Source organism: Desmodus rotundus, chromosome 6, assembly GCF_022682495.2.
Source record: "Desmodus rotundus isolate HL8 chromosome 6, HLdesRot8A.1, whole genome shotgun sequence".
Classification (NCBI taxonomy): domain Eukaryota; kingdom Metazoa; phylum Chordata; class Mammalia; order Chiroptera; family Phyllostomidae; genus Desmodus; species Desmodus rotundus.
The window spans coordinates 33,636,804-33,660,527 of record NC_071392.1 but is presented as its reverse complement, the minus strand read 5'-3'; the positions used below and the strand labels follow the sequence as shown (position 1 = coordinate 33,660,527).

At 36.4% G+C, this 23,724-nt stretch overlaps 2 protein-coding genes across 2 annotated transcripts in view; both read left to right on the top strand.

Moving 5' to 3' along the window:
• LOC112319833 (zinc finger protein 804B) overlaps window positions 1–23,724 on the top strand; it is a 472,412-nt gene that overhangs the window by 437,640 nt on the left and 11,048 nt on the right. Inside the window, exons 3-4 of the mRNA XM_024577205.3 lie at window positions 13,787–13,917; window positions 19,792–22,424. Of these exons, the coding sequence (XP_024432973.3) occupies window positions 13,787–13,917; window positions 19,792–22,424 (2,764 nt within the window). The remainder of the gene's footprint in view (window positions 1–13,786; window positions 13,918–19,791; window positions 22,425–23,724) is intronic.
• On the top strand, window positions 22,514–23,440 carry LOC139440992 (zinc finger protein 804B-like). The gene has a single exon (XM_071221831.1). The coding sequence runs from the start codon at window positions 22,514–22,516 to the stop codon at window positions 23,438–23,440; it is 927 nt and encodes a 308-aa protein (XP_071077932.1).

Sequence of the window (23,724 nt, the reverse complement as noted above, 5' to 3'; positions counted from 1 at the left end):
TGAATTGTGGTAGATGATCTTGTCAGGATAGGGTAATTGTCGGCTTGCCAGAAAGTTATGACCCGTTTTCTCCTCCCAACCTGCTCTGTAAACCATAGTCACTGGCATCGTGCTTGCTTACCTCAAGAACCACTTCATTCAATTTTCTTGTGGGCTCAGCATTGTTGGCGTGACCCACCATACCCAGGACCAGGTTTATCCTTTGGACTTAGTTATTCTCTTCTTACACATCCAATGTTTCTGGTAAAAAGAGCTCCTCTGTGTTTCTTGAATACTCTAGAGGGATTTTACCATCACTTTGCCTTTTCTCTGGCAGTCTTCCACAAAATATATTAGAATCCTACCTCTCTAACAAAGTTCTGTTAGTATCAGGGCTTGGAATAGTATTAATGCATGTGGCTGAGAACTAGTTAAAGTAACATGGGCTGGAATCCTTCCTCTCTTACTCTATAGATGTGTGATCTCTAGCAAGTTCTTATCTTCTCTACGGGCCAATTACTCTTTCTTTAAGATATGGAAAATAATAAGATATACTTTATAGTTCTGCTCTAAAAATCAAATAAGATAATGCACTGACATACTTCATAACAATACTTGGCATCAATTAAGCACTAAATTAAACATAAATATTGATATCTTTATCAATGCCCCCTTTAAATGATCCAACTGTATCTGAAAAGCTCTTGACATCAGTTTGAACAATCAACTTGAACATCGTGTTGTTATTGCAGTTGTTTGTGTATATATTATATATACATGCATCACTATATATGTAATATATACATCCATATATATGACCAAAAATAACCTCTTACCATTTTCACTGTTATAACTATTTGTCTAAGTCTCCTGCATATTTATCACATTCTGCTGTGCATTAAGATTGTATTTGTCACCACTCAATAATTTCCTATGCCAAGCATTTTCTCCTCTGCCCTACACCTAGTTCTTTGAGAACTTGTTCTCGTCCTTTTGTTGCATTGCTTACACCCGCAACCCCTGCTTAGTGAGATTAGCCACCGCTCTTACCCACTCTGTCACAGGTAATTGGCACTTGGGTGGAAACATGGCCTTGGTTTTGCCAAGTACATTCTTTCCCTCCCTGATTAGAAATTGGAGTTAGAGAATCGTTCACTTTTGGGCATTGTAAAGCCCAAGCCTGGAGTGGCCATGTTCAGCTCTAATACATTGCAAAACAGAGGAAGGTACACTGCAGAGACACAGAGGAATGACATCTGTGTGCCCAGAGAAAAAGAGATGGGAGATCGTGTAATTGTCAACTGACGGATAAAGTGATCAATCAGCACATAGTTTTCCTTGTTCTTGGTGTCAGTCCCTTTCGTGGCCCAGGTCTCTGAGATGAGATGCCCTGGACCCTTCCACAAAATCAGGCCCGGTTTTAGTGGATTCCTGTTACTAACAAGTAAAACCATACTTGTTGGAGACCATGTGGATACCTCCTTTCCATTCGTGTGTTCTTAGCTGGTTGATGATCCTTTTTACCTCTCTCATCCACAACGCCTAGCTCAGTGCCTCAGAGAATAGCAGTAACCACCTGGGTAACTCTCGGCTGCGGCTGTGGCAGGGAGGGCGGTGTATAGAGGTGGGAGAGAGTATAAGGGGGATAAATGGTAATGGAAAAATTCAATGAAAAGGAACTATTAAAATTAAAAATTAAAAAATATCAAATTTATCATCATACTGTGACAGTAGGGAATTGTAATAGGGGAAAATTGTCACCCACCCCACCATTCTTTTAACACTGTGTCTGTAAGTGCTGACTCTGACTGATATATAGTTTGCAGATGAACTGCATGTTTGTATAAGAATCCTACAAACTAGCTTCAAAAGAAACAGACTCCAATCTTCAGGCATTCCAGCTTCCGGGAGATCTGCTGACCTTCATCCGTGGAGCCAGGGCGGTGTAAAGGCAACTGATGTGAATCCAGGATGACTAACCCAGGATGATGCACACCGGACCAGCACTTGCCTTCTTAGAATGGACCTGTTTGTCCCCTCCCTTGATCCCTTTGTTCTGTTCCCATCTCCCTCCTTATAAAAACCTCTCCTCCACTGAGATGTAGACATGGGCTTTGAGACAAGAGTCCCCCAACTTCCAGGTGGCTGGCATCTGAAAATAAACCACTTCCCTTTATGTGAGCACCTGCCTCTTGAGTACTGGCTTTCATACAAACAGCCAGACCTGAGTTCGGTCACAATAGTGCTCAGAATACTGGATCAGACTTACTTAAAGTGAGTTTAATTAATTTTTTTTGAGAACTTTGGAAGCATTTTACAAAACTCCTTAAGATTTTTTCTAAGACTCTAGATTGCGACAAACCTGAGTTGGAAATTACTAAATTGGACTGAAGTATAATAAGAAACATAATTGTCTTTTCTTATGGTAAGTCACATGTCTTTGGAAAAAAGCAAAGATACTTCCTGGTTAGATGCTTACTCTAGTAAATAATAATTTTTCTGGAGTTGAATTGTATCCAAGAGGTTTCACCATTAACAAAATAGAAAACAGATGCTATATTTTAGATGCTAAATCCCAAATGAACATTCCAAAGCTTTCACAGATGTATGTTTTCAAAACTATGGTTTACGTGGAATTGAAAATATAACTTTCGAAATATAATTAAAAGTCTTGGCCCTGTGGGTGTGGCAATGATGGGTTGCAAAGTACATAAAGTCTATCAGAGAAAACAGAGCATAGATGTTATGAGGCAGGGTTTGTGAGTCAGGCAGCTTGAACTTCAAATAAATTCTATAAGTCTGTTAGTTGTTCTCTAGCTGTAAAATGGGAGTGATAAAAACAGCATCTATATCATACATTTCTTTTGAAGATTAAAGGAGTTCATATGTTTCCAGCACTTGCACTTTTTTAAAAAACTTTTTTGTTGTTATTGTTCAAGTACAGTCGTCTCCATTTCCACCCCCCCACCATTACCCCCACCACAGCCATCCCCACTTCCCACCCTTGATCCTACCCCGCTTTGGCTTTGTCCATGTGTCCTCTATAGATGTTCCTGAAAACCCTTCTCCCCTTTCCCCCCATCATCCCCTCCCACTTCTTCTCTGGTTAATGTCAGTTTGTTCTTTACTTCAGTGTCTCTGGTTATATTTTGCTTGCTTGTTTGTGTATTGATTAGGTTCCACTTACAGGTGAGATCACGTGCTATTTGTGCCTCACCATCTGGCTTATTTCACTTAGCATAATGCTCTCCAGTTCCATCCATGCTGTCACAAAGGGTAGCAGTTGCACTTTTAACTGAGTCTTTTACTTAGTACTTTGATGCCATTCTTGCTTTATGTGTTTGCTCATTATTGTACACGTGTAATTGTGAAATACTGTAAAACCTTGCAAAAAGGAACACAGTAGCCACTAGGTTGATTTAATATGGAAACTTAGAACTTAGTCTGTTATGAATTTCTGTTGGCTAAATTACAGTAGTGAGTTTATGGCTGTGGCAAGATCAGGGTCAGATGTTCATCTGAGTTCAAGGAATTGCTACTTGATTCCTTAAAAACATTATGTTGTGTTAGCAAGAAAGCAAAGAATGAAGAAGGTAGGAGGGTGTAATTTTGAGTAAATAGTGTATCTGTCACAATGTACATTTCCAAGGTAATTAAATATTCTTCCTCAGCTTAGATTTTTTTTTGGTGGCATGTATTTTATCAAATGCCTGTATCATGATTTATTTAACCAAATTTCTCTAGTTAGACTTCTCAGTTGTTTTCAATTTTTCACCATGATTATAGATATGCTACACATAAATATTATATCTCCCTAAGGGAAATGAAAGCTTTGCTTATCGACTTGAATCCTCAGCAGGTTATTTTGTATGGTCATATTTTTCTTATTTCTGGTTTTAATTTTCAAAGGGAGATATTTCTAGCTCATTAGAATTTATTTGAAGGTTCATATGAAATGTATTTACTTATAAAATCATGACTATTTATTTATACCTGAATAATGATATGTACTTTTTTCTGATCTCCATGTTTAATAATTTGTAAAGCAAATAATGGTTATGGATAATTAACCATGTAGGATAATTACATGTATAGCCTTCTGAAGTAACCACTTTTAATAGATTTAATAATTTTGTGTCCAATATTTGAATTACTATGGTTAATAACAATTGGGGCATTTCATTAAATATAGACTAAATGATATAAGGGGTAAATAAAGAACATCACTAAATAGCTCCTGATAACTGGGTTGTCCAAAGAGGTTTTATCTCCAGGCATAATTTATCTCTAATCAATAACCAATTCAGCTATCAAAGAGGATGGTTTTTACTTGAATTGAAAAGTTCAGATAACTGCATAATGACATTAGCTAAATACCTTATTCCATTTTAGTTGTATCTTCATGATATTTGTCAGAGATTTGAATGTGAAAGCAGATAGAATATTTCATGAAGGCAGCAATGGAAAGAACCCCATGATATCTTCGCCAAGGCCAAGAATCCCACCCTTTATCTTGCCTGTATCTCACTCTGCTCTTATTCTACCCAACTCTTGAATCCTTATCTCGATTTTACTTTGACTCAACAATTGTGAATTTTAATTTTGAGCTGCCTAAGACAGCCTCATCTCAAGTGTTAAAATTGTTGTGTTGCATAACTGGTCTGAGAAGGTAAAATTTTGAGGCTACTAATTCCTTAGACACTGAGTTTGATTAAATTTTTCTCTTACTCAAATATTTCTTAAGGCAACAACAACAGCAAAAGTAATGCAGTAGATGCATTTTAAGTTTTAATTGAGCTAATTTCAGTACTCTGGGTAAGGAAGAGACATATACAAAGAAATACAATATAATATAGCATATAGACATGGTCATAATTTGGCTATCATTCCCTAAAAGAAGCTAATCACAGCCAGTTTGAGTCATGGTTAAGAAGAAGGACTCAAGAATTAGACAGGGTCCCCCCACCCACCACCACCATAAACTTAATTCCATCAGTGCTACAAGGGACAGCTTTTGTTCAGATGTGTAATTATATCTGAGGGATACATTTCTAGAATTCAAATTGCTGAGTCAGGGGAATGATGCGTAGAGAAATATAGTTGCTATTGTCAAACGACCCCCTGGAGGGATCCTATCAGTGTATACTTCCACCAAGAGTGAATGAATGAGCTGTTTCCTTCTATGCCCAATACTACTGGGTATTATATTATAAAATATTCTGATGTTCATAGTTTGAAAAGTGAGGAAATGAGGCTCCTTAATGATTGCATTATGTTCTTTATAAATGAGGTTGTCTTATTTTGAAAAAGGCAAAATGAATCTAAGCCGTCTTCGTGCTTCTATATTTCAATTTAAAAGTTTTATGTAATAAAGTTGTTTGGAGATATAAAATACACTAGGAATTATGCATATAGTGCTAGAAGAAGTATAGGCATAACTAAAATACTCTTTGTTGTAGTAATAATTTTAAAATAGTGAATAACATGTATCAAATTTTAAGTCATTTAAACCCTGGCCAAATTTTATACAAATATTATAAATTTGCATAATGACACACTTACGTTATATTCTGCTTAACTGATATTTTTTTACTGAAAAACTTGAGAATGACTAATTTAAAAAACTGTGAGTCAATGTTTTGAAAATTTAAGATTTATAAAGTATCTTGCCATTTTAAATTAAAGTACAAATTTGATCTTAGTAGTAATACATTCATTTGGAATACTTTTCCAAGAAGCATTTGCAATCACTAAAAGAAAGAACATATGAAAAGCTATTTTTGAGTAGAAATAGCTATGAATATTGATAAAGATCAAATAATTTAATCTTAAAATAATACTTTTCCTAGCAAATTGTTTCCTTTTCAAAGAGACAGTAATTATTGAGAAAAAGTCTGGGAAATAAAAAATTTAAGTTCTGTTATAAAAAATAAATAAAAATCCAGGTTAAGGAGATAAAGAAATAAAAAAACAAATGAAGGAAGAAATGCTTGCACCACCTTACCTAAAATCCATTTTTTCTCAAGTGTATACTCAACTAAAATCTGTTTTCTAAGCTCTTGCAATTAGCAGTGATACATGTGACATGTTTCCTACAATGCACTTAACAAATGGGGTTTTCCTTTTGAAAAGCAATAACAGAATAAAAGTGCTTTAAAAGAGTACTTATCAGTTTTACTTGATGTGTGTGAGTATCCAAAACCAATGAGCCTTTTTAGTGTTATACAAACACGATGATCCTTATTATTGGAACATCCAGATACTCTTCACTTAACTATCAGTATTTTCCTTAAATCTTTTTTCAGCAGTACCTTTTTGAAAAGATAGGCAAAGTATAGAAAAGACCATGAATCTCTTATCTGCTTAATGCTGTTTTCTGTGAACAATGCCAGTTTAACACTTGAAATAAGAGATGTTTTCATCTGTTTGGTTCCAAAAATTAGCTGTGCATTTCATACCTCTGTGGGATCTATTCAGTGAGAATAGTCAAGGCTTGATTTGTTAGCAAAGTTAGGCTTAATTCCGTGAGTCTTCCTGAAGTCTTTAATTAATGAATTTTCATTAGCTCATTCTGGAAATAGACTTCCCCAGACCGGAACATCCTCTCTGCTCACACTTCATGGGAATTACTATTGTTCTAATGTGGCAGATATGTTTTTATCCTGTGTGAACATGGAGAACAGTAGAGATTAGAAGCCTGTTGACTTCTACTAACCCATTCTGATCAGGGATTCCCATTTACTCACCACCAAAAGACTTCCTTTGTAACACTGTTAATCTTTTCACAATAGCAGCCATTAGAGATACTGATTTTGATACAGTATCAGCTATATTCTTACCTGATGTAATATGGCTTTCCCAGGTACTATAGATTTTAGCTTTGTTTATGCCATGGTGCATAAAATAAATAAACCTTGCAGTTTAGCCAAATAAAGGTTTGTATCTGGTATTGCAGCTGACTTAAATCCTGACCATAATAGCTAAAGGGTGGAAGGATTTGGGTAACTCCTGAGAAGTAATAGGAACACTAGAGCTGTTCATTTGCCATTTGAGGACTTCTCGGGGGTCTTGGGCCTTGGGAGCGGTGGCTCGGACACATACCTTAAGCACCAGAGTATATGCCCCACCCTCAGCCATGGAGGTGTCCCAAGCTAGTTGAGTTATGAAGAAATTTCTTTTACATGAACAACATTTCTAGATTGTACTATACTCTAGAAATAGCCCCAAACCAGTGCCGAGGCAGCGGAGTCTTCGGGCTGGATTGCATCTCCCCTAAACATTGGACTCAGCGTGTGATGGGGTCCAGAAATGAGCCTGACAAAATCGCTCTAGGTCTAGATTGTCACAGCACAGCGGGCCACTCAGAGCAATTAGAATTAGAGTCCGGCAATTTACATTTCAGCACGTGTGAGAAGAGTCGTTCAGATTCGGTTGTAAAGTATTTAACTCAGCATTCATGCAAAAGAGGATGGAGGCAGAGCATCATTTCTTCTTACTCATGCTTAGCCTGCTTGGGCACGATTGGATCTTGGAGCAAGGAATCCCAGCAGAGGGAAAATCTCCGATGCTTTGATTTTAGAACATGAGGTGAAATCATCCTGGTTAGTAGCTCGAACGAGAGTGTCTAAGATCGGAGACTTTTAAACAATATTTTAGTTCATTTCATTATCTATGTTTGTGTAGCTACCAGATCACATAAAAGATAATGACATGCAAAACAGCAGAAAATTAGGACTCCTGCTTCAAAATAGAGGATATTTTGAGAAATAATGAAGACTTTTTATATCATTTAATTCTCATATCGTGACCATATTGTCTAAATTATACCCTCTGCTGTTCTAGATCATTGCTAAAGATCTGTACATGCCTTCCAAAGCATTTGATAAAAAAACCTTTCCCAACAAGAACAATATCCCAAACTGGACAGATTTTAAATTTCACAAACTGAAATTATTATAAATCTCTAGAATTTTACATAAAGTTTTCTGACTTTGTCTTACTCTCATAAATATTAGACTTTCTGTTTCGATTCACAGTTCTTCCTCTCTCCTTCGGTGTAGATCAAGTCATCTAACCTTCTGTCTGTTTGCTTCTTCATCTCTAAAACAAGGTTAATCATTGTGACCTTTTGCATGGGGGCTTTGCTGTGCTGTGAAGAAAACCCTTAATGCCTGGAAATGTCCCCTGGGACCTATGGGTGAAAATGCAGGGTGGAAGGAGTTATTCTGCTTAAGGGAGGGAAAACAGCTACGCTGGAGTAAATTCATTTCACATGTGTGTCCAGCTTCAGTGAACTTGAGCAGAGAGTGGGCAGATGTTCACGTGCATGGTCTGGCTGGTGAGCAGTAATATCAGGAACACACAGAGACTCACCAACCTGATCAATTTGCCTCTTCATTTATTGATCCACAGCTGAAATCCACTTGCCATGCGAGGGACAAACATTCTTGTTGTCAGGTAGGGGAATAAAAATGACTCAGTTTGTGCTTTTAAAATTAATAAGAAGAAAATTAAATTACAAATATTTCATAAATGTATTTTAGCAAATATATCTTCATAAGCTGTCTTTTATTTATTGCTGAGAGAGGATAAAATTCATTGTTTGACCACTGCATCAGCCCATTATTGCATTGCTTTTGATCTTGGCAAAGAGCATGGAAGCCTCTCTCTTCAATACCAGAACATCTGCTCTGCCATTTCTCTTTTAAATGCCTTTAAAAAAATACAAGGACATGACCTAGATGTCTCCTATTTCTCTCTAGGAAATATTAGTCTTCTCTCTTTTCTGATTGATATCCATTTTGGATAGTATAATGTTAATACCCAAGGGCAAAATTCCAATCAGATACAGCAAAGAAGATCTGTAACAAATCATACTTGAATCCAAATTTTATAATTTTCTTCAGTAGTGATATATGATCTTAAACTTATAGGAATTACAAATGATTCAATTGAACAGTATAAATTGTTCTGGGCAAGGATTAGTCCTGCATCCAACATGCTTCCTTTTTCTGTCTTCTCCGTTAGAAAATACCACATTTACCAGCTTCATAAAACCGTCCAGACGTCCAGATGACAACCACTCAAATCCTCTACTTTAAATAAGAATAGGAATGAAGTGGCCCTAATGGTTCCCATTGCCACTTAAAAAGAGCTCTTACTCATCCTGCTTTGCAAAGTTCTGTAAAGTCTGTGCCTTACCTCTAAAAGTGGGCACAGTTCCTACTCACTGCGCATTTGCTGTATATCAGGTGCTGTGCACAGCATGTTACTTCTCCCAGTGCAAATAATTCTAAGAACTTTACACAGTAAATACAGATAGGTTGTAAAATTAAAAATGTGTAAACTGAAGTTAGAGAAGACTGAGGACTTTTCTCAGTCTCAAAGCCAGTGAGTGTCAAAGACAAGGTACAAATTCAGCCTGACTGATTTCAGAATCCTTCTCTTAAAACCTACACTGTGTGGTCTGCCTTCCAAACACAAATGAGATGCTTTGTTTTATTCCCCCCGTTGGTAGGTAGTTCTCTCTGTCTTCCTCCCTCTAAGTTCTCTAAATTCTTTATAAATGTGTTCGAGTGCAATTTTTATTGAAATATATTTGTCTTGCGTTGTTCTCAATGAGAGCTGATCAATCTCCTATATACCCTGGAAGAACTTTGATTCTTTTCTAACTGGTTTACTTTTTGTTTACACTGAGTAAGGTTGCTTATAATTATAGTACATGCCATTACTTAAACAAATGTGTTTTTGTCCGATCAGGAACAAAAAAGTAGACACTTGAGAAAACCCAAGCTAAAATATGAGTTTGGCAAAATATAACCTCTGGATTCTTAGAAGTTCTCCTTATCTCTCCAAACAATCCTCTTTTCATTCGGCAAACTCTTGGAAGAGTCTTTTGTAACAGGCATGACTGCCTGGCGTAACCTCTTCCTGAAGTCCCACATTTGTAATCTCCTTACATCCTTTTCTGTTAACCTATTGTCTTTATGTTTAAAGCTTGTTGTTGTGGGCAACATATAGTTAGAACTTGCTTTATTAATCCAAACTGACCTATGTTTTAATTCCAGTATTTAGACCATTTACATTTGATTTGATTTGTGATATGTTTAGATTTTAGTTATCTGGGTATAGGTTGTAAAATTGTCCAGTGTATTTTAACTTCCTTTTTTCTGCCTTCTTTTGGATTGAGTAATACGATGATTTTCTTTTATCTCCCCTGTTGTTCTATTGGCTACCTTGTTTTACTATTTTAATGGTTGTGTTAGGGTATCTAATACACTTTAACTCACTACAGTTAATCTATAATTATCAATTGTTAATGTACCATTTCATGTGTAGAATAATACCTTTCACATTTATCTGTTATTTCTTCCCCCTGAACTTTTTGCTGTCATTGTCAGACATTTTACATAAAAATTTGTTATAAACCCCAAAGCATAGCGATTGTTCTTGTTGAAACAATACTACACATAAATAATACACATAAATAATAAGAAACATGCCATATTTATTCTGCAGTTAAAATTTCTGGTGTTCATCCTACTTTTGTATAGACATATATTTCAATCTGTTATTATCTTCTTTTTTGCCCAATAATGTTTTTTTTAACATTTCTTACATGTGGATGTTCTGCTGTTGAATTCTTCCAGCTTCCCATGCCTGATGTCTTTGTCTGACATTCTCTTCTCTAAAAGATATTTCACTGGGTATAAAATTTTATTTTGACAAGTCTTAAACGTGGTTTTAGAAAATTAAAAATGTTGCTTCACTGTATCCTCACGTGAACTGTTTCCAGTGAGAATTATTCTGCCATCTTACTATTTATTTTTCTCTACAGAAGTAATGTCATTTCCAGATATTCTTGAAAGTTTCACTTTTTTCCCTGATTTTGAAAAATGTGATTATGAAAATATTTGGAGGTAGTTTTCTTCATGTTTCTCTTCCTTCAGGTATGTTGAGAGATCTGTGGGTATAGAGTTTTCAGAAAATTTGAAAAATTTTCACTCATTATAGCTGTAAAAATCCCTTTCCCCTTTTTCCCCTAATTAAGACTTTAATTACATTTGGCCAATAGGTCACCATCTCATTTCTATTTTTTAATGGGATATAGTTGTGACTGCTTTAATTTATCTGCCCATTTTAGCATCTACATCAGTTTTATATTGGTCTTGATTGGTTGATTATTTCTTTTTTTTTAACTTTTGGCTGTGTTTTCCTGGTTCTTTACATTCCTAATAATCTCTGACTGGATATTAGATGCCATTGATTTTTCCTTGTTTTTGCTGACTATTTTTGTATTTCTGTGAATATTTTTGAACTGGGTTCAGAAACACAGCTAAGCGACTTGGAGTCACATTCATTCCATGTGTTTATGATTTGTTAGGCAAGTCCAAAGCAGCACTCAATCTACGGTTAATTTTCCTTTACTGAAGCAGGACCTCCCTGAATTCCATACTCAATGTCCCGTGAGTTTTTCCAACTTCACTGGTAAGGAATGTCACTACCCCTGACCATATATGAATGCTAGGCCTTCTTGCTTTTAAATTTTTCAGCTGGTGCTTTTCTAGGCCTGTAGCAATCCACTCAAGTACGTGCACTAATTAGTATGCTGAGGTTGAGGGGATCTATCCACAGATTGCTGTTTTTTCCCCCTCTGTGGGGTCTTGAGTGCTCAGCATTCCCTTAAGCCAAATCTATGGCTAGATGTCTTTAAACAAAACCTCTGCTTCCAGATTTCAGTGTAATTCTTGAAAGCATTTTAACTTTGCTGACATCCTCAATGCAACAAATCTTCACCCTCACCCCCAAGCCTGCCTTTAACTTTTCCTATATGCTTCCAAGTATCTGATGTTCATCCCCAATCAGAAAGTCAACACTATCATCCAGATATCTGTTCACCTGTCTGTCTCCCTGAAAGAGAATATAATTGATTTTTAAATTGCTACATCTTCATTGCATAGAAGAAGTTAAGAATATTTGTTGTTGGATGAATGAGACAGAATTCTCAATCATGGACAATAACTCAGAGGTAGAGGTGCAGCCCCGACATCTGGGAGGCTAATGAAAGGAACAGGTACACCTGAAAGTTTGAAATGAGATTCCAGTGAGTCAGGTATCAGATGTTGTGAGTAAATGAATTAATTTCCTCTCATAGGCTATTCAGGTTTTATTTACTTGTAATATCAAAAGTTAAATTAATATAGTATATTTTAACTGAGAGTTTTAAAAAGACCCTCTTCTCTTTACCAAAGTAGACATTTCTCTTTGACACCATTGAACTGCATTTTATGTGGGCTTTTAAATTGTGTAAGAAATTTTCCAAAAGGTAATTGTGATTGTTCATAAAATAAGACTTTACTCCAAGAACTAGATACACTTGGAGTCTCAGGAAGTGTGAGTAGGAAGCTAAATAGGCATGGGGATTTTATGAGCCCTCCTCTGTCTTTCCACCAAGGCTATCCCTTAAGGCTTCCACTCTCTGTTTACCAACTCCAGAGAACTGTTGATCTCTCTTTTTCCTGATAATCTAAGAGCCATAATTTTATTTCTTGAAATTTTCCACTTCTCAGAATGTTCTGAAGTTTTTGCCAAAAATTGAACTCATATTGACTCCACTTTCTCCCTGTGGCTCTTTCTAGTTCTGTGAAACTCTTGTTCTTTGTGCTCAGAATATTCTTTTTGAAAGGCTGGCCTGCCTCCTCCTTCAGATGCTTAGCCTGGAAGCAGTACCTGGCCGCCGACCCCCACGGGCATGCTCTCTTTAGTGAAGCTAATGATCATTAAAGGTCTTGGCCCTTCCTCTGTGGGTGGGAAATACTCTACTATAGCATTAATACCTCACTTGATAGCTCTGTGGTTTTTGCCACTTCTGGGAAACATCTTATACAGTTGATTTGGACACAAATGGATACAGATTTCAGGTAGTTTAACATCACTTTGTGTGGACTAAGAGAGGCTAATCTTCACATAGACTCCCAATTCAGGAGTAAGCCCCAACCTTCATTCAAGATACCCATTGGTGGCTGTTTCTCAACTTGTTCAATATCATTAGGTGTGCTTAGTGGCAGATTCTGAAGTAGGAATCCAAACACGTAATGAGTATAATCCAATTTGCATGTAAACCAATTTGTTTAGAGAAAACATTAATTTAAAAAGGGGTAGGTTAATTTAAATCAAGCAAGGACAACCCTCTATCCTGAGTTTAAATCCCTTACCCATTTTTTTGTCCTCCTAGATACAATATAGAAATCTGCACTGGATAAATATTTCCACCAGGGGAAAAAATGAGTTGGGAATCACCTTCAGAGCTTTGAACCAAATCTTTCACAGTAACAGATGCTCTTTACTAAAACCAGCTCATTTCTCCCCCTGTACTTAACAGCATCCATTTTCCTGAATAAGAGTATCTTTTACAAGTGAGAGGGCTGGGGGTAGTGAGTGGAAGAAAGTACATCCCATAATCTCCTCTCCCTTCATACCCCTTCACATAGTGCTCATTTTTCCCATTTATACTTTGCATAAGCACACACATTATCGCAGATATGTAGGCAGGGTGGGCCTAGCGAGGACTGGGGTCCAGCTTTGTAGCACATTTCTGTAGTGATTGTGACAAGCTGTGATGAACACTCCAGCGGACAACTGAATTTATCTTGGAGCCGAGAACAGTGTGGAGAGAGGAGGCGCTTTTACTCTCCCTATCCAGAAAGTCACCTCTGCACACAGTACACAACTTGGTACGGAGCGTTGCGGAAGAAAAAACGCATTACTTATTGTTAGCATTCTTTCTGTTTTTCTTCTTCGTCCACAGAGACTGAAAGAATTAAAGCAACGGGAATTTGCTCGAAATGTAGCTTCCAAGTCATGGAAAGATGAGAAGAAACAAGAAAAAGCACTTAAACGACTTCATCAGCTGGCTGAGTTAAGGCAACGGACTGAATGGTAAGGATTAGAAGTGTATCTCAGATTGTTCGAAACTCTTTTCAACCTCGGAGGAAATTTCAGTGATAAATTTACTTGGCTTGCTGTAACAGCATAAACAAATTATACTTAATCAACAGCTATGTCTGAGGGCAAATGTTCCTAACAGTCAAAGGTTTATAAATTAATTACTTTGGCATCTGATTTTTTTCTGTTCCTAATATCATTAATTCAATGTGCTCTTCAGTAAGATGATCCAAGACTGATTCTAATACACTAGCGTGTATTATATCCAGTTGATTCAAATGGACCTATATAGTGTTTAAGTAGTTAAGTTTTGTATAACAAGTTTAAAAACCATAAATAACAATGCACCTTTTTGGGGGGGGGGATAAATCTTTTGTACATTCCCTGTGTATACCTAAATCTAGAATAAATGACATTATCATTATCTGGACAAATAAGATATAATTAGACTTACCATTGAAATTGATAATTATAGCAAGGATACACTAACACATTCTCACAGTTGAAAAATAAGCTTGATATAGTTCAGAACTGCTGAATGTTTCAGAGTAATGAGCTTGTTACCTGAAATTCAATTAAATTTGCAAATTCTGACTGGTGTTATGAATCATACTGTAGAACACCAATATAGCTAATTAATGTAGTTGACAGCAACCTGGTGAATTGTGAAATTTATAGCTTTGTGCCAGAATTTAAGCCTCTGTTTTTTAAGTGAAAATCAGTGCACATGTTAAGTGAAATAAGCCAAAGAAAGAAAAACACCATATGATTTCACTTATATGTGGGGAATCTAATGAACAAAATAAACAAACAAACAAAGTAGAAACAGACTCAAAGGTACAGAAAACAGACAGACAACAGAGGGAAGGAGGAGCTAGGGGATTGGGTGAAAAAGGTGAAGGGATTAAGCAAAAACAAACAAACAAAACCCTCATAGACAGAGACTACAGTATGGTGATCACCAAAGGGAAGGGGGGTGGGGGAGGCAGCAGAGGGCAAAGGAGGATCTAAATGGTGATGGAAGGAGACTTGGCTTTGGGTGGTGAACACACGATACAATATACAGATGATGTTTTGTAGAATTGTACACTTTAAACCTATGTAATTTTATTAACCATGGTCATCCCCATAAATTAATTTAAAAAGCAATATACAATAAATGTGAGAGTGAATGACTCACTTGTAACCATAAAATATTAGACCTTCAGATTTGACTATAAAAATATTTATTTTTAGAATTAAACTTGCATATATACATGTATTTGTACATGATTTATCTTAGAATAATTTAAGTTATGGGAATACATAAAATATAATTATGTTAAAAATAAGTGAGAAGTTTGGTATGAAGGAACAATAAAGGTTGGAAACCACATATCCAGAGGTTATGTGGTTACTACAAAGATGCATGCCATGAGGTTACAGAAACAGGACACACATTTGGTACTGAGCTTTTTCTTTAAAACACACTGAGGATCTTAAAATACAGACAATGGTTATTCAAAACCATTGTAAGTAAGATATTAGACAGTCCTTGTCAAAACAGAGCTTAGAAATAACACCTAATGATATAATGGTATCTTGCAAGAAAAAAATCTAGGTTAGATGTTAATTCCTAGATGATTAATTATGAGGTGTCATAAGTTAGATTATTAAAAAAAAAAAGAACAAGTCTCACTATGGAGACACACCTTTTAGATCCTTTAAGGGCATACAACAGAAAATCCAAGTAGCTTAATAGATGTAGTTTTTGTTAGTTCTTTATTATGAAAGTAGTCACACTTCTACATTTTTACTCACTCGTTCCATGTTTTCTTTTTGGATAAATAAATAATCAGAGGAGCTTGATAATGACAAAAGTAACAGTAACAGGGCTTTTGTTTAAAAGTTCTCAGTTTGCAGTGCTACTCATTAATTGTCTTCCAAATTAAAAATAATTTAAAAATTCACCCTGTTGGGGTTAGCTGTCCCTTTGGAAATCTTATTAACAAAACGAATACAAACCTAAGCACATCCTCTATAGAGCAGGCATATTGTTAGGAAGACAATAGGTGTTCAGCTTTCCATCTACAGAACTTGAGAATAAGAAAACTAATTAATTTATCTTTTTAGTATCCACCATCTGCCTTCCAGACAATTTCTCTCTGCTTAAGCTGTCTCATGGCCTAAGGGAATTCACTTAACAGCATTATTAAACATTTTATTTTGGCAGCTGAATTGACAAATGAAAGTAAGAAATAAAATAAAAAATAAGTCAACTGTGTTACTCCTTTCCTGGACACCTTTCTTTGTCCTTTATTCTCATAATGAGAGCTTCTGAGTAGGATGGCATAGATAACACGAAGATTCTTTCGTGACCCCATGGAAAAGAGAGGTGAGTTTAATAGTAGTAAAAATATTTTAATCAGGCTAATTTTAAAAATGACAGCAGAAACTGATGATGGACCTTATAAAAGACAGTCAACTTTGGTCATCTCTTGGGTAGTTCAACCCAACTTGGTTTTTCAGCAGGACCAGTTATTTTACACAGGGAGCTTCAAACTGTTTGTAAACTTTTATGTGTGTAAGTCTAAGAATAGTGCAGCTAGATTAGATGGTTTGGAAATTTTAAAAATTGTATCACCACTGATTCTGAGAATATGAAGGTCTTTATATAAGAGCTGAATACTGTGGGAGATTGGGAAATTATATCATGTAAAGAAATCATCTTGTTTTGATATGTTTTATTTTCTGTTTGGAAGGTATAGTTTTTGCACAAGAGAGAATGGAAGTATGCATGTGTTAAGTTGCCAAGAATTAAAATTTTTGGAGAACTATTGGAATGGACAATCCATCAATCAGTATCAAAGGGCTACCTCAATAGTCACATATTATTATGAATAAAAATAATTAGGCAAAAAACACAGAAACTAAAGAAGTTCTAGAGGAGGGAGTGAATCATAAATAAGGATATAACAATAAAAATTAAACCTTCAGTTATATTATAAATCATAAAATTGTATTAAAATAATATTATTTAAAACATCACAGAGGTAAAAAATAGAATTTTCCAAAATAATAAAAATAAGATTGATTTAAGATACGGAAATTCAAGTTCGTAAAGCAATGAGGTCAAAAGTTTAAAGCACAAAAATAAAAGGTAAAAAAGTTAATAATAATAAAATGTTAAAACTTGTGAGAAAATATAACAATAAATGTACATTGGTTTGTAAAGTAAGCACAAAAATTCAGGACAAGAAAAGCAAAGTATAATACAAAAACAATAAGAGCAAAGAGCTTTGAAATGTTTAAAAGTATATAAAAGGAAGAAGCTTGCGCATTAGAGGGATAAATGGTAAAATAAAACAGCAACACAGAAAAGAACATTTAGACTAACATAAGTCAAAGCAAGAAAATACACAAAACAGTACCGGCTTAATAAGTAAACATATTATTAAGGAAAAAATACAGTGAGATAATATAAAAATAGTAAAATATGTGCATCATAATGGAATCAGGAGGAGTAGAATGATAATATTTATACATCAGGCTTTCAGAATAATTTCTGCTAAGTCTAGTGCAGATAATATCGGATTGAATGAAGTTCCGGGAGACGCTAACTTAACACAGAAATATAGCTCCTACTTAATCCAAAGAGCAGCTGCAGATATGGGAAAGAATGTCTTTGGCACTGAGGTAAAACTCAGTGCTGCAGATGCTTCTGCACCTCATCCTTCATCCCCAGGCTGCAAGCACTTTAAAAGACCAATAATTAAGCAAACCTCTATGCTTCCTATTTTCCTTTATGTTTGGAAGTAATATCAGTAACTCGTACATCTTAGAAGGTTCCTCTTCATTCCTCATGGTAAACAGGCGAAAATAGCCTCTCCAAAGAACTTTTTTTAAAAGAATCAAAACAGGAGATTAATGTGATGAATAAGAGGAAAGTTTTCATTATGAAACAGTAACTGTAAGGAAAATAATATAGTTTTATACAATTTTTAATTTCCATAAGATTCAAGGTAACAGTATAACTTTAAACCTATAGGCATTAATTTATGAAGAGAAGACAATCGGAAATTATTAGAGACTGGATGGCGACTGAAATTATTGTTTATGAATAAAAATTTACATACACATAGTAAACAACAGATTGGACATTGTAAAAATTTGGATCAGTAAAATAGAAATTAAAAACAAGAAATACTTTCTGAACTAGAGAAAAAGACTAAAGACACTGGACTACTGAAATAAACAATAAGACCTAAAACATATATTCAAAAGAGCCAATAAATTTAACATATAAATTCCAGGACAAAAAAAAGAGGACAAGCAAGACCCAATAATCAGAGAAATATGAGGAGTGTCTGAGCTGAATAAAGTTGAATTGAAAGTGCTCAGAAGTACTAGCAAAAATGAAGCAAAAGAAATCAATCTGTAACTATGATTTTACAAAATGTTATAGATGCACAACTTAATATATGCAATAAACATTATCACATATAGTCTATATAATAAACATAATAAAATCGATTAATGAAAATGAAAAAAATAAAATCATACAAAGGCTTAAGCAGATTTATTTCAGAAATGAATAAAAGGAGGCCAATTAAATGTCTCTGCAATGTTAAAGAGGTAAAGAAAATGAAGCAAAGGACATGAAATTTGGTGGACAAATACCTGTGATTCTAGAGTTCTATGCTAATTGGCCAAATATTTATGAGTGAGGGCTAAGGATTTCTCAGACCAAGGGCTCAGAAAGCTCTCCTCTCCATTAGAACTTAAATACATGTGGAAAAAATACCAGTTGTTTTAGTATTGTATACTTCAGCAGCCAGTGACTGAATAAAAATGAAGTAAAATTCTAAAATAGAAAAAAGCAAACTCACACATATTGGAGCAGCTTGAAAAAGAAAGAAGAAAAGCAGCTCAAAACAAACAATTGGATAATTGCTATGATTTGTATTGCCTTCCCCCCAGTAAGGCCTTATTTTGTAGTAGAGGTTTTACAGGTAGAACCTCAAAGAGATAATTTTAATTTAAAGAGTTTCATCATATGTACACACACACACATATATATACATATACATATATATATATATATATATATATATACACACGTATATGTATTTCCCATTTTCTGGTTGAATTACTAATTAAGCTCAGTAAAAATAATCTTTTCAAAGCCACTAAAAGATTACACACACACACACACACGCACAGACAAGGTAAAAAGAAAATATTTTGGTGAGTAAGAAGCAAAATAAAAGACTTCAAGGTAATTGAAGGTATTGAACTGGCGTATAAATGTGTGTTACTTACACTTATTATAATTAGTCAAAATAGTGAGAAGTTATAAAGGGAGAGCTAACCACTCTAATTTAAAGGGAAGTTAACATGAAAGAATTTTAAAACTGAGGAAACAAAAATTATAAAATGATAGAATTGATACAAAATAAACAAATTAAAGATATATTTTTATACTTTGGAAGTGACTTAACTCCATTTAATTTCTTGTTTAATCTGAAAGCACTAATTAGAAAACTCTTTGTGAAGGAATATTAAATCTATATTCCAAAAATTGATATGTTCTGGAAGACATACATTGTGGCATAAATGCAGCACTTTATTTTCTTTTGCAGCTCTAGCATAAGATATTCACCTGCTACTGCTTTTTGCTAATTTCAAAAGAATACACTTAAATGACGCAATTTAGAAACGGCCACTCTGAAACACAGATGTACTGAGTTATAAGCACAGTGAAATGGCCATATCACAGTAGACCGAGTTTATAAGCAGTAGGATGACCCCTCATAGAAACACTATGAAATATTCACATATGGATAAGGTTTAATGTCTTAATCATTTTGATATTTATTGTATTCACAGTGTTTCTGGAAATGGACCAGCATACAAAGCCCCCAGGGTAGCCATAGAAAAGCAACTCCAGCAAGGAATTTTCCCAGTTAAGAATGGTAGAAAAGCATCCTGTGTGAAGAGCACTCTTCTGCTTAAAGGCAAGAACCTCCCCAGGAGCATTTCCGATAAACCGCGGTCTACCGTGCCCAGTCGACACCAGTTACAGACAGACAGACTTTACTTGTTTGGGAAACGGGTGCCACAGACGTCTTCAGATCTCAGTAATGCAAAGCACCGGACAGGAGTATCCTTTTCTTTTTCCAAAAAAGTACATGTAAAATTAGAATCTTCAGCATCAGTTTTTAGTGAGAACACAGAGGAAACCCATGATTGTAACAAGTCACCCATCTATAGAACAAAACGAACTGTGGAGAAATGCAAGTGCCGCAGGTTTGCAAGCGAGGGTACCCACCTCACTGAGGAAGAAGATATAAACATCTCATCAAGCCCTCCGGGAAGTGTTTTACACAATAGTGTCTCCATAAGCTCTCACATGTGGGGAGACAAAAACGACTCTGTTGAAACCTTACAAGATTCAATTGGCATCCATTCTTCTTTCTCTAAATCGAACATGCATCTTTCAGAGGTAGATTTTACTCCTTCCAGTAGAGATAAAGAAACTAGAAATACCTTGAAGAACCTTACAGAAAACTGCATTAATCACACATGCCAAGCATATGCTTCCTCCAGCCTACCAAACATTTACAAGCGCAGTGATGCCAGGATGTTTCAGTGTCTGGACGAGTTTCCATCACTAGAGCCAAGTGAGCAAAATGATCCAGTGAATGAGAATTCCAACCTCAGAAAGGAGAAGAGAGAAAAATCCTTAGATGGAACAGAAAGAGTCAGCAAAAATGTACAAAGGCTCATAAGAGAAGCATGTTCACGTGATGTGAAGTCCAAACCATTGCCTTATCTCCACGTGCAAAGCAAGGATGGCCACACCACTCTCCAGTGGCCTACAGAGCTTCTGCTCTTTACCAAAACAGAGCCCTGTATCTCTTATGGCTGCAACCCATTATATTTTGATTTTAAGATTTCTCGGAATGCAAAGCATGGCCGTGATCCAGAGGACTTAAAAACAAAATTGATTAAGGAGCCCTTAGAAATTAAGACTAAAATCAAGAGTCAAGTCTCAGGTTTAATCAAAGACCAAGAAAATTGGATCCAAGAAGATAATCAAGCTCCAAAACCAAAGATGATAGCTGATCCAGATTGGGAAAATTTCCAGAGAAAACGTAATTTGGGGTACAATGATTCTGAGCCAAACATAAGTGAACACGATATTAGTGCAAGTGATTTAGAAATGAAAAATCCTGAAGTGCCTGCTTACCTTGATATCTCTCTAAAGAATTGTGTAGGAAACAATGGTGATAATGAGCTTAAGGAACCTGTAAGAGCCCATTGGCAAAGCTGCCGAAGGGTAGTTCTAAATGATGTAAACGAGAGACTGTCCTTTACTCCTTACATCCCTAGGACTAAAAAGCATAAACTGATTCCCTGTGATCCTCATTCAGATTTCGAAGATGGAAGTCAGTTCACCTGGAATTCTCATCCTTTCACAGGAAGGGGTCAGAGTGACCATGGGCAGGACTTCAGTGTGGTTTTGAACAGTAACCACATCCGTATGACCAACAGAGTGTCTGGGTGTAGAAACCGAAGTTGCAAGAGAAGTCCTCCAAAGCTGTCTCTGGAAGCATGCTCTAGTCCTTCAGACACTTCCCCTGACAGAACGCCCAGTGCTTGTTCAAGTCAGAGGTCCAGCCGCAATGGCAGAGGTAATTTGCTCTATTGCTGTAAAAGAGAGCACAACTCAGCTAAAAGACTCAAAGGGAAACACCGAAAGGACAGCTGCCTCTGCTTGTCAGAGGAGGTAGCGAAGAGTAACTATCTGCAGTCTGAAACACAGAGAGACCGGAACTGCAAATTGTGGGAATCGTTTAAAAATAAAAAACACTCAAAACATAGACATGGTCACTGCAGAGAAAGATATAAACTAGGCAAAAATGAACACCAATCTCCGGGGCCAAAATCCAGGAGAGTCACCCAATGTGATACCAGCTCACCAGTTTTCTGCACTGGGAATAGTGGAAAACCACCTGCTTGTCAGGGACCTCAGCACAGCCGATTGGGCTCTTACTCAAGAGAGAGAATTTATTACATAAATAAAAGTGAGAGAAGTCAACAGTCTTTGCACGGCCCTCATGTTTGTGATCGGGGAAACATAAAACCCACGCAGTGTCACTCCGGGAATATCAGCTGTCTTCTAAGGACCTGTTCCAGCCACCCTTCAGAAACCACAGACTTAAACATCACAGAAGGAGGGAAGACCTCCGTGACAGCCAAATGCCTTTTAGAAAGAGTTCAAGCCAAGAAGTATCAGGAACGATCAACTAATCTTGAGGCCTCTTCAAACACTTGTAAAAATGAATCAGAAGCTCATTCGCAAATCCAATGCACAATTCAATTTACACCACCGGGCTGTAACAGACAAGCATTGCCTTTGTCTGAAAAAATACAAGCCCCAAGTAAAAGAAATAATGGCAGAAGCAGTGCAATGCAAAGAACTATTGAGAAAGACAAAGTCAACGGTTCACAGACAGGTAATTTTACTGTTTTAGTAGACACAGATTGTGACAACCATCTTTCTAAAGGTATAATTCACATAGTAGCAGAATCTCTGCCACCAAACATGAAAAAGAACCCAACAACAAAAGAACACTCAAAACCATTAACAAGTGAAGCCCAACCTTTCATTCAACGCTGTGACCCAGTGCCAAATGATTTCCCTGGTGCTTTTCCACCCAGCAGATACACTGGTGTTACTGCTTCAGCAGAGACCAAAGAGGACCAAGTAAATCCAAACATGCAGGATGCAAGCGTGCATATGAATCATGCGGAGGGGAATACAGACTCTTACTATGACAGGACTATGCAGAAGCATGACAAAGTAGCAGATGAATTAGAATTGTGTCCTAAGTCTCTCTCTCCCCCTTTAATTCAACAGCCAGTAACATTTTCTCCTGATGAAATAGATAAATATAAGCTCCTTCAGCTCCAAGCCCAGCAGCATATGCAGAAACAGCTCCTCTCGAAGCACCTCCGAGTGCTGCCTGCGGTGGGGCCGGGGGCCTTCCCCCCGGGATCAGCTGTGCAGACAGTCCCAGTTCACCAGCACGCTTCTTTCACCACCATCCACCACACCTTCCTGCAGCACTTCGCTGTTTCTGCCTCCATTAACCCCCAGAGTAATCCCCTCCCTATAGCTCACCTACATCCTCTTTCACAGCCACACTTTACTCCGTTCACATTTTCACCACTGACTCCAGCCCTCATCCCTGCACACCCCACTTTCATGGCGGGTGGCCCCCTGCATTTAGTCACTGCTGCCCCCTTCCACCCCTCTCACATAGCACTTCAACCCCTGGCTCCTGCAGCTTTCATCCCCACATTGTTTGGCCCTCACTTAAACCCAGCTGCAGCTTCTATCATCCACTTGAACCCTTTAATTCAACCAGTGTTTCAAGGTCAAGATCTTTGCCATCATTCTTGCTCCAGTCAGATGCAACAGTTAAATGGAGTGAAAGAGGCCTTCAATGTGTCAGCACCCTCAAAGTGATAAGTGTTAAAGCCTCTCTTGGGGATAAATAAAACAAATTGTCACTACCTACCAAATGATGTTAAGTGTTCTGATTATTATCAGATTTAAATATTGGTGCCAATTCAAAATGTGACCAATATATAAACATGAAATGAATTGCCAATATTGAAATAGGAGCATTTTAAGAACTTCTTGTAACTTGAAAAAAAATAATAGGACAAATTTAAAACTATTTTATGGAAAGGGAGAGGGAAAAGTGTTAAAAATCCCTTTTAGATGAATTCTCACATAGTATTATAAAA

What these genes read in the sequence shown, in the direction of transcription:
- LOC139440992 (XM_071221831.1), top strand. Translation starts at nt 22,514, where the DNA reads ATGAAAAAGAACCCAACAACAAAAGAACACTCAAAACCATTAACAAGT.